At 38.8% G+C, this 19,045-nt stretch overlaps 1 protein-coding gene across 2 annotated transcripts in view; it reads right to left on the bottom strand.

Moving 5' to 3' along the window:
* Positions 1-1,088: 1,088 nt before the first annotated feature.
* cars1 (cysteinyl-tRNA synthetase 1) overlaps positions 1,089-19,045 on the bottom strand; it is a 40,449-nt gene continuing 22,492 nt past the window's right edge. For both annotated transcript variants that reach the window (XM_061766213.1, XM_061766212.1), the window contains 6 exons: positions 16,650-16,731; positions 16,441-16,521; positions 15,563-15,630; positions 4,915-4,974; positions 4,742-4,825; positions 1,089-4,406 (listed from right to left, as the gene is read on the bottom strand). In XM_061766213.1, coding sequence (XP_061622197.1) covers positions 4,260-4,406; positions 4,742-4,825; positions 4,915-4,974; positions 15,563-15,630; positions 16,441-16,521; positions 16,650-16,731 — 522 coding nt within the window. In that variant the 3' untranslated portion in view covers positions 1,089-4,259. The remainder of the gene's footprint in view (positions 4,407-4,741; positions 4,826-4,914; positions 4,975-15,562; positions 15,631-16,440; positions 16,522-16,649; positions 16,732-19,045) is intronic.

Genomic DNA, 19,045 nt, shown 5'->3' with positions numbered 1-19,045 from the left:
GTGCCACTGTCTAAAACAGATAAATATCTGGATGAGTCAAAATTTTCTTCAATTCAATCACAACACAACCGAGATAATTGTTTTTGGCAATAAAGAAAAGAGGACTGTTAGTAAATACCTGGAGTCACTCTCTTTAAAAACCAAAGACCAAGTCCGAAACCTTGGTGTTTCGGACTTGGTCTGTTCTGATAGATTCCGACCTGACTTTCAACAGTCGTATCAAATCAATTACTAAAACTGCCTTCTACCATCTGAAGAACATATCTAGAGTGAAGGCATGCATGTGTCAAGAAGACCAGGAGAAGCTTATCCATGCTTTTATCTCAAGAAGACTTGAATATTGTATTGGCAGGAGGAATTCATCAGGCTACTTGGATAGCTCTTCATTTTTGAACTCTCCTCTTTAATTGGGTAAGACTAAAAGAATATTATAATAAGGTAACTAATAGAACCGCGATTGACATTGTGTGGATAGGGAAGAGAGCTAGTCAGCTGTCGCAGGATTGTTATATTCCAAATTATCTTATTATTAATTGGCATTATGGTTCCGTAGGACTTGGTCACTCCTTAAAGCTCACTCAAAAGGTAATACTTGTTTAATGATTTAATTATTTTAACTATTTCTACTTCTTTTCATTTTTGTTATTATGTTATTGTTTATTCTATATCACAAACCCTTACTGTCATATTATTATTTTAACCTTAAGTAATCACTGAAATAAAAACCTTGCTTTAATTTTATTCTATCTTTGTCATTCTTATAATGAGAGTTGTCTCATTTTTATCACTCAACCTCTTATAAGTGATTGAACGTCGACGACACTAATACCACCGGGTCGTAATACTATCCCAAAAAGTAACTCATCTATATCACTTCGGCTTAATACAAAAACAAATCCGTACGGTCCTAACAAGGACTGTTAAATTTACTAGGTCAATGACAAGTGCAAAGTGCAAGTGATATATAGGAGTTACTTTTGGGATGGTGTTACGACCCGGTGATAATAGTGTCGTCGACGTTCAATCACTTATAAGAGGTTGAGTGTTAAAATGAGCCAACTCTCATTATAAGAATGACAAAGATAGAATAAAATTAAAGCAAGGTTTTTATTTCAGTGATTACTTAAGGTTAAAATAATAATATGACAGTAAGGGTTTGTGATATAGAATAAACAATAAAATAATAACAAAAATGAAAAGAAGTAGAAATAGTTAAAAGAATTAAATCATAAAACAAGTATTACCTTTTGAGTGAGCTTTAAGGAGTGATCAAGTCCTACGGAGCAGAGATGCCAATTAATAATAAGATAATTTGGAATATAAGAATCCCGGGACAGCTGACTAGCTCTCTTCCCTATCCACACAATGTCAATCGCGGTTCTATTAGTTACCTTATTATAATATTCTTTTAGTCTTACCCAATTAAAGAGGAGAGTTCAAAAATGAAGAGCTATCCAAGTAGCCTGATGAATTCCTCCTGCCAGCATATCCCTTGTCATTGCGAGAGAAAAGAGCGTGTGTCTCCCTATCCTTGGAAGGATAAGAGAGCCCCGTTTATCAGCATGTGTGGCTTTTATAACCTTGGTTTCAGACCTCCCCTACTCTAGAATAATCCTTTGTTTACATATTCTGACATGCGCTCCTCGCTGTCGGCCTGTCCTGATACGACCTGAGTGGAAAGTACCTTATATTACCACATCAGAGTCCTGACTTGACCCTTATTTGCTCACCCAAATAGGTTCTCAGTAAATACAGTCAACTACAAGCACATTTCATGTCTTGTAGGTTCTCAGTAAATACATTCAATTACAAGCACATTTAATGTCTTGAACTCAACCAACACATCTCATCACACCATGTTAATCTCTAAGCAATTTGCAATACATGTGTATATGTTAAATGTCAAATAAATGTATATACTTTCATGTGAATACAATTCTCTCATGCATTCAACAGGTTTGTTCTTTTCTTTGTAGTACATCTTGTGTTACTTTGTCTGAGAGAGACAGTCATACACAGGTTATAGTTTTTGCACAAAAGCAGTTTCAAAGCATTTTTCATTAGTAATACAAAAGTAAGAATAATGTAAAACAGCCTTACTAGGCTTGATGTATTCATTATCAATGTTTCTCAAAAGAACATCAGTTATAACATCAAAGAGAACATCAAAGTTATCTCAAGGATATAAAATCAAACCATGGTTATAAGTTGTTGACTTCAGTATGTGTTTGTTTACTATGATACGGGGTTTAATAGTATTAAGATATTAAGAAGACTTATGCTTGAACTGGCGACTCATACTCATGATCTAAATCTGGTTTGGCGACCTCTGGTGGTTAACCCAGGAATTGAAACTGGGGCTGAGCTCATACACATTTGAACCCAGCCGCATAAGCCAATCACAACCTTTTGTTCCATCGCTTCATGTGGCTTGGCACCCCACTTGACAGGTGTTAAAAGTCCGCAGCTAGTCCTTTATTGTTCTCAGGATGGGGGGGGGGGTCACTTGTAATTGGTTCGAGATTGTTTTGCATGCCAGACTTTCTAGGTTTTTCTACATGCGGTCTGTAGATTAAGCAGGGTTTTAACCATTTTAGCACCATAATTATATCCATCCATCCATTTTCTGTACTGACTATAGTCACTAGGGCGCTGGCGCCTATCCCAGCTATTTTTGGGCGAGAGGAGAGGTGCACCCTGAACTGGTCGCCAGGCAATTGCAGCCATAATAATACATAGATTTATTAGTTTCCCAGCTTTCAGGGGCAGTTTGAATGATTAAAATTGCACAAAGTAGCAAGGAGTTATGGTAATTTGAAATACGCATGGGCCGTGGTGGCACTGGTGATCTGGTGGTTGTTTTAAAAGGGTTGAAGCCTGGATCTTAGTTTATTACAGTTAAAATGTTGTTGGAACCACATTATTGTTTCAATATTGCTGATTAATTGAAATAGTATTGAGATTTTCAATGATCCAATTATTTTGTTGATGTTGGTACAACAGCAGTGTTTGTATTAATTACAATGAATGAATGAGTAAGATTTTACTCATGCAGGCTGGGTTTACAATTGTAAACCCAGCCTACATGAGTAAAATCTTACTCAATTAAATATACAACTGTAAACCCAGCCCGCATGGGCTTATAAAAACAACAAGTGAATCATGACCAGAATGCAAAAAGAACTCGTGAAATTCTACCTCGTCTTCTTTTTCAAGCTTTAGAAATAAAATTTACAAATTCAAAAACATCAAAAACAAACAGCCATTTAATATTTTCCTTGTCTGACCAATAGGGCACATTCGTTGTGCGTTTGCTTTGCAGGAACAGAGGTCAAGTAATCTGGGCAAGTTTCTGCCCAAGTCGAACATGATTTGATGTCACTCATGGACATGCTCGCTGATGAAGGGCGACAGATAAATAGGAGAAATTCAAAGATCTTCGGTCTTCTCCATGTGCCAAACCTGCTGTTCGGACTTAGCTCTTGGGACTGCTGCTTTTGAGAGCATTATATTTTTTGTATTGTTCGTTTATATATATCGAGGACAGTGAATCTGAAATGTGACAAAGCGCAAGCCGTTATTTGACAACACAGACGTGCGGCTGCCCTTCTGATTTAGAAAATGGTTACTCTCATTTTTAGTAGACAACAAGCTTTCTAAAATTATAATGCAGTTTTTAATTGAATAGATTTTCAAGAGAATAGGACATTGGGATTTCTTGACATGCTATCATAAGAGTTCCTTACAGAGTCCTGTTTGATTAAGCAAGGAGAAATTAGTGATGGACCTTCAGAATGACATGGAACAGACCGACAGGTTGAAGGTTGTCACAGACAGTCATAATATACCTCGTGCACTGTGTCTAAAAACACATGTAATTTATAATCCTTTAAGCAAAGCACCCAACTGTGTTCACTGTGATGGCTTTGTTTGTTTGTTCATGTGGATGTAAAAAAAAGGGCTAACTTACAAGTACAAGAGACAATCATCTCAGGCCTTTAGGCTGTTGCTTGTCTGCAGAGTGGGCAGTTTGTCAAACAGAAATAGTTGCCATTTTGGCTTAAAAGCAGTGACGTGCGGTGAGGTTCATGGGTGGTGAGACACTGATGCAGTCAGATTTACACATTCATCTTTCAAATGGCAGTCCAATTTTAAGGAGAGACTAGCTATTTTGACTAGGAAACAATGGACATTATCGGCCTCAAAAAGAAAAAAATATTAAGCACAGACCATATAACTAAAACTAAACTAAAATAATTTTAATCATTTTTTGCCTCGCTTGACTGCACACCCTTTTTCAAAAGGTACTCTTTATGCATCTTCTCTTGGCTTTCGAAAAGCTTGCGCAGTTTCTTCTCTTGTCCTTTGCTGAGTTCCTTCCCTTCAACATCATGAGTGGGGAAACCCTGTGGATAGATGAAGAAATGACATGACAAGACGTGTCAAGTGTCAGAAATAATTTTTTTTGTAACGTGGATATTACGCTCAGGATGGCAAAAGGTGATTTTAAAAGGTCAGGGATATGGACGTTTTTGTTTATGCACAACTGGAGTTTGGCTAATTAGATACACTTGTTCACCACCCTCACACAATAGTTATTATCGTACATATAATACTAAATGCTAAAATTTTGCCTGATGTTGCTCATTTTTATTACATGGTTCCCAGGTATATAAAATTCTTGAAAATGCTTGAATTATGCTTGTCATATTTTAGCTTCAAAACCTGAATAATATGTTACCGTTTCATCAAATTTGGAATATTTGTCGGTTTCTGCGAGGAACATCTCAAATGGCAGGACCTTCATTTTAGCAAGCTTAGCCATCTGAAACAAAACCAATGAACAAACTAATCAGGAAACATTCCAGTTTGATTTACTGTAAAATATCTAAAGCTGAAGGGTTCAAAACTGACCTCCTGTAGTTCTTTCTTCCTGGCAGCCTCCTCTTTCTTTCTTTGCTTCTCTTCCTCCAGCTGCAAACATTAGTTCACACCTTCAGTCTTGTGTTCTAAAACCTCCATTACCAGCCTCTTTGACAATTCAGCATGATGTCACAACAATAGTGTCCGTTCTTTCGGGTAGCAAATGCGGAAGTGTTCTTTGATGGCACCGCTCTTAAACGAACCAGTCCATGCGTAACGGAGGTGAGCACAGTGCTGGCCGACTCCATGTATAACTGTGCATGGAACCTCATTCCCCCAATGCCTTAAAGAGGGCCCAAGCCGACAGGCTTTTAGCCTAGCGGTTAGCGCACCCAGCTCTCAACCGGTGAAGACTGTGGCGGCGCAGGTTCAAAGCCTGGGGGCGGCTGGTACACGACCGTTACAAGTCATTTGGCCAAGGCAGAGCAATTGAGAAAACTGGGGAAATGGCTTGAATGAATGATTTTCTTCTTGTGGGGTGGGTACGACAAGTCTCATATTCACAAGGGCATGTGTCTGATTGACTGGCCTTTTACTCTACCACCGTAGTTTGAATGTATAAAGGGTCAGTCAAAAAATAGGATGCTTCATGAGGTACACTGCTCAGAAGGGAGACTTAACAGTAGCCATAATTTACCTTTTAACAAGCAAGTTGGTGAAAAAAAGTGGATGTGGTAACATGATCACTGAGGGACTAGCCAATTCAGGAAATGCTCACCTACCAATGAGTGGTTCTCTTTGGTGACTAATGAGGTTTGACTTAAAATCTGTGAGCTCGAGAAGGCCATGATTGTGATGATAGTGTGCTATAGTCTACTCAACTAGGAATTTATTCATACCAAACTCACGGTAATGATGAAACCAATGTGGGAATACTAAATCAACCAGCAGCTAAGTTTTGCTTTCCTCACTTCTTCCATTGTGATTTGGACGAGATCATTATTTCAGTTTGTGTCAATGACAAATGAGCTTTTCTTTTTTTTTTTAACCAGTCCTGTTCAGCTGCATGGTTATGCCGAATGGTGATCTGTATGCCTTTTGTGCTGGAACAGTTTTTCTGTGCAACAGGGGAGTTTGAAATACTTCCTCTGCTTATTTTTTTAAGCATTCTGACGTTCACTGAAAATGCAGCCGGACAGAAAAGGGTTTTAGGGGATAGAGGGAGGGACCGAATGGACAAGGAATAGGGGTGCGGACCACAGCAGAACAATAGGTAGTCTAGATATTTGACTAAAAGTAATGTTACAAAGTCAAATCGTGTTCTTGTTTGTGGATGGGGGGAACACACCGGGTGAGGACATGCAACAACTAACCAAGAGGACAAGATGAGAGAGGACAGAAAAGGCCGGGGCAGGATAGCATGTGGGAAATGAGGAAGGCAGTGCTACTGAAGAGTGGTGCAGTGGGATGCTTTTATAGGGTCTAAACACCTGTGAGTTGATATCTTAATAGAACCTGGGTTATTATTAGTGGTCCCAGCACAAGCAATTAAAGCCTATAGCGTGTCTATGGAATGTATGAGTGAATGAACACCATATGACATGCATATTAGTCAACTAGTGTACAGCGTTGCTGTGTCGGCATATGGTGCATAAAAAATCCGCAGGGGAAAGGGGCAGAGAGCAGGCCAGAGTGCTGTAACACCTGGCCAAGTGTCGTCCCCAGCCTGACATTGCCACACCCCCACTGACAGGTGTATGATGCATTAAAACTGGAGGACCGGCCGGACAGAGAAGGGGGGTTGGGCGACCGGACCGGATACCAGCACAGATGTGCCAGGACCCGGCCCGGCGTCTGCCTCATCATGCCTCTTGCCAGCCCCAAAAGACCCTGAATGAGATGTGAATATGCCCAATGTGTGAAATATGTACTGTGTGAGTAATACAAATGTGCAGAGTGTGCTCCTTTTAATTTTTACTGTACCTATACGCCCTGGAAGTGAGATAGGTAGGCTGTTTCAACATTTTAAGTCGTCAATTTTTTTCCACCAGTAGAGGTACGCGATTTAGATTTACCTCCAAGTTTTCCCTAGATATTAATACCTAGATATTTGAATTCCTTGTAGGAATAGGATAGTTTGGGTTTTGGTCCAAAGGACTCCATGAGTTAGTCGTTATAGGGAGTATTGTTGATTTTGACCAATTGATAGCGTATTCTGATAATTTGCAAAAATGTCTTCATGAGGTTAAAACCTGAAGTGAATTGGGTTCTTGTAAATAAAGAAGGATATCATATGCGTATAGATTGATTTTGTCTTCTGACACAGGAGAGCACATACCTTTAATACTAGTGTTCTGCTGTATCGCTATTGCCAGTGGTTCGATAAATAGTGCGAATTGGGGTGAGAGTGGGCATCCTCGTCTAGTTCCTCTTTGTAAAGTGAGACTTTGTGATGTAACTCAATTTGTGGTGACAGTTGCTTTGGGTGAGTTGTATAACGTTGCCATCCAGTGAACTTATGAATCACCGAAACCAAATTTGAAGTACTGCAAAAAGACCAGTTAACTTTGTCAAAAGTGTTTTCTGCATCTAGTGACAAGACGATTGCGTTAAGATTATTATGCTGAGACATACTTATTAGGTTTATCAGTCACCTGACATTGTTGGAGCGCCGACCTTTATTGAAACCTGTTTGGTCACAATTTATTATTGAGGGGAGAATTTTTTTCTAGTCTGTGGGCTAAAGCCTTGAAATTATTTTGATGTCTGTATTAATTAGTGACGACAGTCAGCTGGATGAGTGGAGTCTTTCCCTGGTTTCATTAGTAGTTTTACTGCCGCTGTGTGAATATGGCTTCTAATTAGGCCTTTATCTTTATCACCGTTCTGAAAAATAGTGGTTATAGTATAGACCAGAAATCTTTATAAAACTGTGGAAAATCCATCATTGCCTGAAGCTCTACCTGCTCGGATATCGTTTACAGCCTTATAATTCAGCGAGGGTTAATGGGCCCTCTGAAGACACTTTACGTTCTGAAGTTAATTGAGGGATGTTTAGGTTATTGATAAAAGTTTCAATGTCATCTTTATTTGGCTTATTGGAAGATGGATACTACTGTAATAGTTGTAGACTATATCATTAATATCCTGTGGTGATTGAGTACATTTGCCATTTGAATCTTGTATGGTTGTAATTAGCATTTTTCTGTTACGTTGAAGTTGGTTTTACGAGAAATTTTCCTGATTTATTATTGTGCAGCTTAGCTGTTGTAGTAGGAACTGTGTTCTTTTTAATATCAGAATCATCTTTATTTTGCCAATTATGTAAAAAAAACAAAAAAACAAGGAATTTGTCTCCGGTAGTTGGAGCCGCTCCAGTACGACAACAGACAGTCAACTGACAGAGAACACTTTTGAGACGTAAAGACCTTGAGAAAAAAAGTCACTGATTAGAGTTGGTTCGTCGGATTTATTGCATATTCTTCTGTCAGTTGTTTGATTTTCATTTCCAATTCGCTTCTAATTTTTGTTGTTTTCTTGTAGGAAGAGTATGAAATGATTTTGCTTCTAATTACAGCTTTCCCTGCTTCCAAAAGTAAGGATTGTGATATAGTTGTGGAATCATCTAGAAAATCTTTCCATTCCTTCTTTACAAATATATCGAACTCTATCTTTCAGTAGAGAAGTATTATAGCGCCAGGTTGGAGAAGGTATCATGTTTGATTCAAGTTTGAAACAGAGAGAAATTGGAGCACGATCGCTGATTATTGGATGTATTTTGAAAGTACTTTTTTGAGCAGCTGAGTTATTTATAAGAAAGTAGTCAATTCTAGAGAAGGAGCGGTGTACTGAAGAAGAGAAAGTGTATTCCTTTTTGTACAATTTCTTTATTCTCCATATGTCGTCGAGTCCAAAATCGTGCACATCATCAACAGACCCTTTCCCAAAAAATGTGAATATCATGGAAAAGTTTATTTATTTCCATAATTCCATTCAAAAAGTTAAACTTTCATAGATTATAGATTCCAGCTCATAAAACCCACAAAATCAGGAACTCCAAGAAATGTGAATGAAAGAAATCAGCCCAAAACTTTCAGGCCATAAACGTTTTAAACTGAGTGTCACACATTAATCATCTACTAAACGCAACGCACCTGCACAGGTTTCCCCAGGTGTCATTAAATTGCTTCAGTTTAGTTCAATTGTCTCAGTTGGGTTCCATATGGGGAAGACTGCAGACTTCACAACTGGCCAGAAGACCATCATTGATACCCTCCATAGGATGAGTAGGGTAAGCCACAAAAGTTCATAGCTGAGAAGGCTGGCTGCTCACAAAGTGCTGTGTCCAAGCATATCAATGCAAAGTCTAGTGGAAGGACAAAATGTGGCAGGAGAAGATGCACCAGCAAGAAATGACCGTGGGCTCAGCGAATTATCAAACAGAGAAGATTCAAGAATCTAGCAGAGATCCAGAAAGAGTGGAATGAGGCGGGAGTCACAGCTTCAAAAACCACCACATTCAGAAGCATCCCAGGGATGGGCTACAACTGTTGGGTTCCTCGGGTCAAGCCACTTCTGAACCTGAGCTGTAGGAAGCGTCTCAACTGGGCCAAGGAGAAGAAGGACTGGACTGTTGGCCAGTGGTCAATGGTCCTCTTTTCCGATGAAAGTAAAGTGTGACTTTCATTTGGGAATCAAGATCTGAGGGTTTTGGAGGAAGACGGGTGAAGAACAGAACCCAAGCTGCTAGAGGGTCCAGTGTGAAATATCCACAGTCAGTCATGATTTGGGGTGGAATGTCCAGTGCAGGTGTTGGTAAACTGCTATCTTAAATCCAAGGTCACTACAACATTATTATCGGCTCGGGTATTATCAAGAGGGGCACCAGAACCAAAAACAAAGAAGAACTGACAGCAAACATCAAGCAAATCTGGGTTTCCATAACTCCCAGGTAATGCCACAGGCTGATTGCCTCAATGTCACAGCACATCGAGGCAGTGATTAAAGCAAAGGGATTCCCAACCAAGTACTGAAGATTAACACATCGTTTTGAAAGTACCATATTTTGATTGATTTAATGTGACCGTAATTTCTCTTTTTTTTCCCCCTACAAAAACTGAAGTAAATGGTGATTTCTTCAGAGTATTCAAATTTTTTGAATTCCTGATTTCATGGGTTTTATGAGCTGGAAAGTTTAACTTTTTGAATGGAATTAAACTTTTGCATGATATTCAAATTTTTTGGAAAGGGTCTGTAATATTCAGGAAGACTGCGATTGTTTTTTTATTTATTTGAGCGGTCTATGGTTGGGATTAAGTGCTATATTAAAGTCGCCACCTACAATAATTGTTGAATTAGCTGACAAATAAGACGGATGATAAAAAAAGCTTTTGAATAAAAGCTAGATCAATATTAGGAGCGTCTCCATTACCTAATGTGTATGATTTGTTAATTATAATTGTCTGAACAATTACGTATCGGCCTTCTGGGTCAATTATTTTGCTTTTTGGTGGAAAAATATTCTATTATGAATTAGTATTGAGACTCCCCTGTCTATTATAGCTAGGTGAAAATGTCTGACTGGAATTTAAATCAGAAAGCAAATTTTCCTCTGATTTAGCTTATTGAGCTTCTAAAAAAGGAATTTTTTCCACCAATATACAGTGGGTACGGAAATTATTCAGACCCCCTGTTATATTGCAGCCATTTGCTAAAATCATTTAGGTTAATTTTCCCCTCAATGTACACAGCAGCCCATATTGACAAAAAAACGGAATTGTTGAAATTTTTGCAGATCAAAAATGAAAAACTGAAATATCAGACAGCCATAAGTATTCAAACCCTTAGCTGTGACACTCATATTTAACTCTGGTGCTGTCCATTTCTTCTGATCATCTTTGAGATGGTTCTACACCTTCATTGGAGTCCAGCTGTGTTTGATTATACTGATTGGACTTGATTAGGAAAGCCACACACCTGTCGATACAAGACCTTACAGCTCACAGGGCATGTTCGAGTAAATGAGAATCATGAGGTCAAAGGAACGGCCAGATCTGTGCCTTGCCACAATTCTGTCTCTGAGCTCTTCAGGCAAAGGTTACAAAATAATTTCTGCTGCACTTAAGGTTCCTAAGAGCACAGTGGCCTCCATAATCCTTAAATGGAAGACGTTTGGGATGACCAGAACACTTCCTAGAGTTGGCCATCCGGTCAAACTGAGCAATCGGGGGAGAAGAGCCTTGGTGAGTGGTAAAGAAGAACCCAAAGATCACTGGGTGAGATCAAGAGATGCAGTAGGGAGCCGGGAGAAAGTTCTAGAAAGTCAACAATCACTGCAGCCCTCCACCAGTTGGGGGTTTATGGCAGAGTGGCCCGACGGAAGTCTCTCCTCAGTGCAAGACACATGAAAGCCTGCATGGAGTTTGCTTTAAAAAAAAAAAAAAAAAAAACGAAAAAAAAAAAAACACCAGGACTCCAAGGTGGTGAGAAATAAGATTCTCTGGTCTGATGAGACCAAGATAGAATTAAGGCCAAAAAGTTCTAAGTGGTATGTGTAGAGAAAATACAGTCCCAACAGTGAAGCATGCTGGTGGGATCAAGACAATGACCCTAAGCACACAGCTAAAATAATGAAGGCGTGGCTTCAGAACAACTCAGTGACTGTTCTTGAAGGGCACAGCCAGAGCCCTGACTTAAACCCAATTGAACATCTCTGGAGTGACCTGAAAATGGCTGTCCACCAGTGTTCACCATCCAACCTGACAGAACTGGAGAGGCTCTGTTAGGAGGAATGGCAGAGGATCCCCAAATCCAGGGCCAACAGTTCCTGCGTTGATTGGCTGTTAGCATAATCAGTATGCTTGCGAGAAAAGTGACAGCTGAGGTTATATTTCTCTAAAACCGTAATGGTTTAACAAATTAGACATACAGCCTTTGACCGGACTTCAGTGAAAAATATTAGTAGTCCATTCTATATTAAACACTCAGCACTCACTGTTGACTTTTCTTTTCTTTGGCCCACTCATGGTTGAAGAAGGGTTCAGAGCAGTAGAGTAAAAACAGAACAGCCAAAGTCAAGTCGATGCATCATTGTACCTACTGCGCTACCTGGAGGAACCACTGGGCATTACAGGATAAGGTCAAATCAATGCAGTCCTGATTTTGATATAATTTGGGCGATTCTGTACCAATCTTTGGCGGGCCGGATTGAAATGATAAATGGGCCGGATGTGGCCCGCGGGCCGTTGTTTGCCCACCCACGCCTTAGGGTGTCTACACTAGGTAACTTTTTTTCCTAAAATATTTTTTTTAGTAATTTAAGATCTTGCATTCTGTAGGTCAGGTTTTAGATATTAACATCCAATTTTACAAAAACAGGAAAATAATTACACTAATTCATATTTAGTATAATAGCTACCAACATTACATTTAGAAACTATTTGATCACTTGATCATTTATTGGTTTAAATTGGTTGCGCCACCTGACAACATTCGTTATGATATGAACTATGCAGAATATTTTTTTATTTTCATTTCAAATAGCGACATGATTGTGTTTTACTCAGTCTCTATTAAAGCCTTCGTAAACATTATACCTTTATTATTAATATTACTGCACTTAAAATGCACAGATTATCATGTAAAATGTTTTTAAATGTTTAATATCTTTAACTTTAAAACTAGTAAACATTTGAGAAGTTTCATGGATAATCTTTAGAGCTTTGAACAGGAGTCAAAAGTGACTGGGTGCACCACCTAACTATTTCAACTAATCTCAAATTAAAGAGGCTTCTGTTTGGCTGTTAGCATTAGCTTTTACCCTTGTGATGAAGTTCAAACAAACCACTGAAAAATATAGATAGTTTTATGATAAAATAGCATTTTTCTAGTTTTGCGATCTGGCATGGAACGTGTACCAGCCTACATATGAGTTGAAAGTAGTTATTTTATCAGTATTTGATAGAGCTCTAGAAACCTTTTTAGCTTAGTCCTAAGGGTCACTTGAGGTCATCTGGCTGATCTTGTTTCCAGCTACTGTCCCTTTACTTTGAAATAAAAATCCAATGTTTAGGTTTCACAACCCTGACATTTAGGAAATGTAAATTGCTGGACGAAGATTTTGCAATTATTTTAACAGCTTTAAAACTATTGATCTAAAAAACAAAAAACAAAAACAAAAAAATAATGCCAGAATGTTTTATTTTGACTTAATCATTATCAAGACAACATTAAGTTTTCTTAGTCTGCTCACTTGCTCGGACAGCTGCATCACCTGACATCTTAGGGGTTTGAAAAGCCAACACAAACTGATGTAATTATTTGAATTTACTGAAAATGTATGAAAATAAATACAACCCCAATTCCAATGAAGTTGGGATGTTGTGTTAAACAAATAAAAACAGAATACAATGATTTGCAAATCATGTTCAACCTATATTTAATTGAATACACCACAAAAACAAGATACTTATTGTTCAAACTGACACATTTTATTGCTTTTAGCAAATAATCATTAACTTAGAATTTTATGGCTGCAACACGTTCCAAAAAAGCTGGGACAGGTGGCAAAAAAGTGAGAAAGTTGAGGAATGCTCATCAAACACCTATTTGGAACATCCCACAGGTAAACAGGCTAATTGGGAACAGGTGGGTGCCTTGATTGCATATAAAAGGAGCTTCCCTGAATTGCTCAGTCATTCACAAGCAAAGATGGGGCGAGGTTCACCTCTTTTTGAACAAGTGCGTAAGAAAATAGTCGAACAGTTTAAGGACAATGTTCCTCAATTGCAAGGAATTTAGGGATTTCATCATCTACGGTCCATAATATCAAAGGTTTCAGAGAATCTGGAGAAATCAATGCATATAAGCGGCAAGGCCGAAAACCAACATTGAATGCCCGTGACCTTCGATCCCTCAGCAACTGCATCAAAAACCGACATCAATGTGTAAATGATATCACCACATGGGCTCAGGAACAATTCAGAAAACCAATGTCCCTAAATACAGTTCGGCGCCACATCCATAAGTGCAACTTGAAATTCCACTATGCAAAGCAAAAAAACAGCAAAAGCAAAAGATTTATCAACAACACCCAGAAACGCCGCCGCCTTCTCTGGGCCCGAGCTCATCTAAGATGGACTGATGCAAAGTGGAAAAGTGTTCTGTGGTCCGACGAGTCCACATTTCAAATTGTTTTTGGAAATGCTGGACGTCGTGTCCTCCGGGCCAAAGAGGAAAAGAATCATCCGGACTGTTATGGACGCAAAGTTCAAAAGCCAGCATCTGTGATGGTATGGGGCTGTGTTGGTGCCAATGGCATGGGTAACTTACACATCTGAGAAGGCACCATTAATGCTGAAGGGTACATACAGGTTTTGGAGAAACATATGCTGCCATCCAAGCATTTGGATTTTTCATGGACGCCCCTGCTTATTTCAGCAAGACAATGCCAAACCACATTCTGCACGTGTTACAACAGCGTGGCTTCGTAGTGAAAGAGTGCGGGTACTAGCCTGGCCTGCCTGTAGTCCAGACCCGTCTCCCATTCAGAATGTGTGGCGCATTATGAAGCGTAAAATACGACAACGGAGATCCCGGACTGTTGAACAGCTGAAGCTGGACATCAAGCAAGGATGGGAAAGAATTCCACCTACAAAGCTTCAACAATTAGTGTCCTCAGTTTCCAAACGTTTATTGAATGTTGTTAAAAGAAAAGGTGATGTAACACAGTGGTAAATATGACCCTGTCCCAGCTTTTTTGGAACGTGTTGTAGCCATAAAATTCTAAGTTAATGATTATTTGCTAAAAACAAAAGTTGTTTAGTTTGAACATTAAATATCTTGTCTTTGTAGTGTATTCAATTAAATATAGGTTGAACATGATTTGCAAATCATTGTATTCTCGTTTCTATTTATGTTTTACACAACGTCATTGGAATTGTGGTTGTAGGTTTTATATAATAAAGTGAGATATCATGAGAAGATTACATTTTATATTTGAATAATGGACTGACACAAAAATATGCATGTCATGTGACTGACCCATTTATATTTTGTGAGACATTTTGTTTGGTGGTGTGCCATGAGATTTGTCTTATGCAAAATGGGTACCGTAGCTCAAGAAAAGGTTGGGAAACACTGGCCTACATGATATTACAAATTCTGCCTTGCCTTATCCTCCTCACCCAAAGGTTCCGCTGGATTAATTTAGATCCCCCTCCCAAGGAAATAACCCCCCCCCCCCTCAAAAAAAAACTTTTGGTGTATATCTGGCAGTGCACACACACACACACACAATTATTTTGGGGGTCATTGTTTGAGATCGCCAACAATTTTTTAGACAAGATCTACAGTAGCTGGCTAGATCTCTTTCAGGTCAGCCATCCTCAGATGTATATTGTTTACAGACATTCTGAATTAGCCTACCAGCACAGAAATTCAAATGCACAGGATGCATCGCAACATTTCTCACCATTCCAAAAGGATACTGAACTGACTGGTTATCAATTACTCCTACCTAAACTATTTTAAGTCTTGTCTGAGTTTCCTGGTCTCTCGTTTGTGGTGTGAACATTTTCTTTTTTTACTGACATTACTATGAAGCCACACTCAGATAGGAAATTTGAGGAAACACTCCCACTTGGGAAGCCTTTGCTCTCACTCACACGTTGCAATTAAAAATGCTACCACCTCCCCTTACCTTGTTCTTCCCATCCCTTTCCTTCAATAAAATCTCCTTGTCCACAAGTTTCACCACAGTCGGCAGTCCTGCAACAGACACACTGCATAACTACAGGATACATAAAGCTCATAAGACCTCCAATAATACTGCATTTGCGTTAAATTATGGTATTTACAAAAATGGAAAGTATATTTTGAGGATAAGAGTAAATTTGACTAGAACAGTGAACGACTAGTTAGCACATCCACCTCACAGTTCTGACATGCATGGTAGGTTAATTGAAAACTCTGAATTGCCCGTAGATGTGAATGTGAGTGCGAATGGTTGTCTGTTTCTATGCGCCCTGCGATTGGCTGGCGATCAGTCCAGGATGTACTCTGCCTCTCGCCCAGTCACCTGGGATATGAAGAATTTACTTCCTCATTTCTCTCAAATGCAAACTAGTGTCCTGTCCATCTATTCATATACCAATGAATCTGCATTAATTAGAAAAAAAGCATCTACGGAGATTCCAGTTTTTACTTTTTTTTTTTTTGGTGGTTTGAATCATGATAGAAGTGTTCCTCCTGCCCCAGTCATTCTGTGTGTACCACACACACTTTTGTGTTACCAAGTAAGGCTTATTTTGTGTTCCATTGGCAAGATTTCGTTACACTAGGAGTTAGCAGATCAGTCATTTATATTTCTGCATGGCTTCACAAAAAAGCCATTCATTACCACCTACTGTTTCATTTTTGTCAGAGCATAATATTCTGCTCGCTGTTCCCCCCTTCTGTTAACATTTCAACTGAGTGCTATTTAAATACTGTATTCTATGTGTTCTAACATACCGTCAACCTATGTCCACGCAGGTAACTGGCAAAGCATTACTACAAGTACACAAAACTGGATGTTACCCTCATGATCTTCGAGTCGGACACCGAGCTCCGGTAATGTAATATCACGGACATCATCACAGAGGACCAGCAACTCCTGGACTGGTAGACAAAGGTTAAAAACAAATATTTACACTTCTCACAGAAACAAAAAAACACTTACATACTGTATTGTACTTGTACTAAATGTTACAAAACAAAATCAAGGAAGAGCAGAATGTGTGTCTTACCTTCCTGCTGTCTGGCAATTTTTCGCACTTGCTCTCGGAACTCCGAGAGGACAGAGAGGTAAGGCATCACTGTGCTCTCCAGCTAGAAAAGACAACAGAAACTAAAGACTCAGCATCTCTTGAGCATTAGTAGCCATCATATTAGAACATCAATAACTATTTGGTGGTTGTATTAATTAATGTTATACTTTTATACAGTTATTCATTTTGATAAAACAAATCAAATTGACCTGAAATTGATGAAAAGTGATTTGGATTCTTAAAACTGTTAAAGTGGATGTTGTTGATAATATGCATTTCAGATAAGAAATGTTAAAGTTTATCTACATCAATAAACTTATTTTTCCAGGGGTCCCCCAGCAGTTGCTGTTAAAACCACGTTAAATGCAGATTGATAGTGGCAAACATGGTCAGAAGCCAATTCAACTAAGTCAGTAAACAAAAGTATTGCCATGAAATTCTAGTAACATTAGTTCCAATGCTAGCTGTAACAACATGAGTGGTGTCTCGGCTGGCCAACAAATAAACATGACCAAAGTCGTTGATCTTTAGTTGCACTGCATTGAAATGGAATTAAACTAAAATATATTCTTTGGCAGTCCCAAAACTATGTCATTCACATAGACAAGAAATTGTATCCGGGGGAATCCGAATGGCAGTGAGGTGTGGTGAGGTTCATGGCTGGTGAGGCACTGACAGTCAGATTTAGAAATTTATGAGCCAGAGTTCCATATTTGCTATTAAATTAGCAGCCTGACATTAAAAACTGAAAAACAGTATTTTCTGACCTGTTATTTGAAGCAGATCTTTAACCACCAGCATTGGTCTTATTGGCAACTAGTTAATGGTGAGCACTTATTCCAATAGTTCTGGACTTACAAATGTCTGCAGAACAAAAATCTCTCCAAAATGGACTCTGTAGTACTTTTAGGCTCGTTTTTTTGATGAAATATTTTATCTTCAGCCAGATTTTGGTCCGCCCACATTTTGGACACGTCAGTCTGTCACAGCCGAACACGTAATGAGCAGGAGCTGATAACATTTCCTCATGTCACTTCTATGTATTCTGTGGTGTAATTGTTGCCTATATTGACAGTCTGGATGACTTGGAAGGCCTGTTATTTAAAAGAAGAAAAAAAAAAAAAAAAAAAAATTCCACCATTGAAATCCCTCCTTGTGTAAGGAAGACAGCCAAGTCATACCACATGTAATTCTTGCAGATTCAGTTCCGCATATGTCAGCTGTATTGATTGCACCACAAATACATAAAAGATGATTCAAGAGAGTTCCTATCGATCACAATGAAAAGCTCTACATCGCTTAACAACCCAAAACTGCGACTGATCGTCATCAAAATGTATGTGTACATCTCTAGTTATCCCCACTTACACCTTAAAAAAATATCAGAACAATCGGCCTTGTATTTATGATTTTTTTTTGACCAAAATGTTTTCCTCTCCATTGGCGATCATTAGTGAAAAAGGAACACCCGTAACACCCCTAAAAATCCAAAATACTGGGCCAATTATGGTAATATTTTCAGAGGTTGAAGCTGCCATGAGAAGAGATGTCTGTGTAAATTTTGGTGATGATTGGTGACAGTTTTGGGTCATTAATCCATGTTGCCTGGGTTCATACTTGCAAGGATGTGGCACTCACCCACCGGGTTTTATCATTTTAATGATTGACACTAATAAATTAGCAATTGAACAGAATTTGGGGGTGCTAGCTTTTGTTCATATGATATGACATAACAGCAACATAAGGTATAATACCAACTTGAACAGAGTGGCGATCAAAAAATAACGTGAGTACATTGTTAAATACTACAATAAAGTACAACCGAACTCAGTTTTGCTCCCACTGCCTTTTAAAAACATTGTTTTAGCGTGCATGCATGCTACCGTATGTTTTACCATGCCTGCACCCAATAATACCTTATGTATGAGTTAAATACAGAAATAGACCCCGTAACTGAGACTGCGCCTTTTAATGCGGTGGCGCCCTATGGTCGTGAAAATACAGTATATATTTTTTGAAAGGTTTGCTGTAATATCATCCATGTTTGGCTCTAATTTGGAGAAAATAAAATAATAAAAAAAAAAAAAAAAAACATTTAGAATGCAGGGGATTGCAGCTTGCCGGACGACTGGTGAGCACATCTGCCTCACAGTTCTGTGGACCCGGGTTCAAGTCTGGCCCCACCTGTGTGGAGTTTGTATGTTCTCCCTGTGCCTGCGTGGGTTTTCTCCAGGCACTCCGGTTTCCCACATCCCAAAAACATGCTTTGTAGGTTAACTGGTGACTCTGAATTGCCCATAGGTGTGAATGGTTGTTTGTTTCCATGTGTATTCACATCTTTACTTTTTACACATTTTGCCAAGTTACAGATTTAT

This window comes from Phyllopteryx taeniolatus, chromosome 2, assembly GCF_024500385.1.
Source record: "Phyllopteryx taeniolatus isolate TA_2022b chromosome 2, UOR_Ptae_1.2, whole genome shotgun sequence".
In the NCBI taxonomy this organism is placed as follows: domain Eukaryota; kingdom Metazoa; phylum Chordata; class Actinopteri; order Syngnathiformes; family Syngnathidae; genus Phyllopteryx; species Phyllopteryx taeniolatus.
This window is presented reverse-complemented; position numbering and strand designations above follow the sequence as displayed.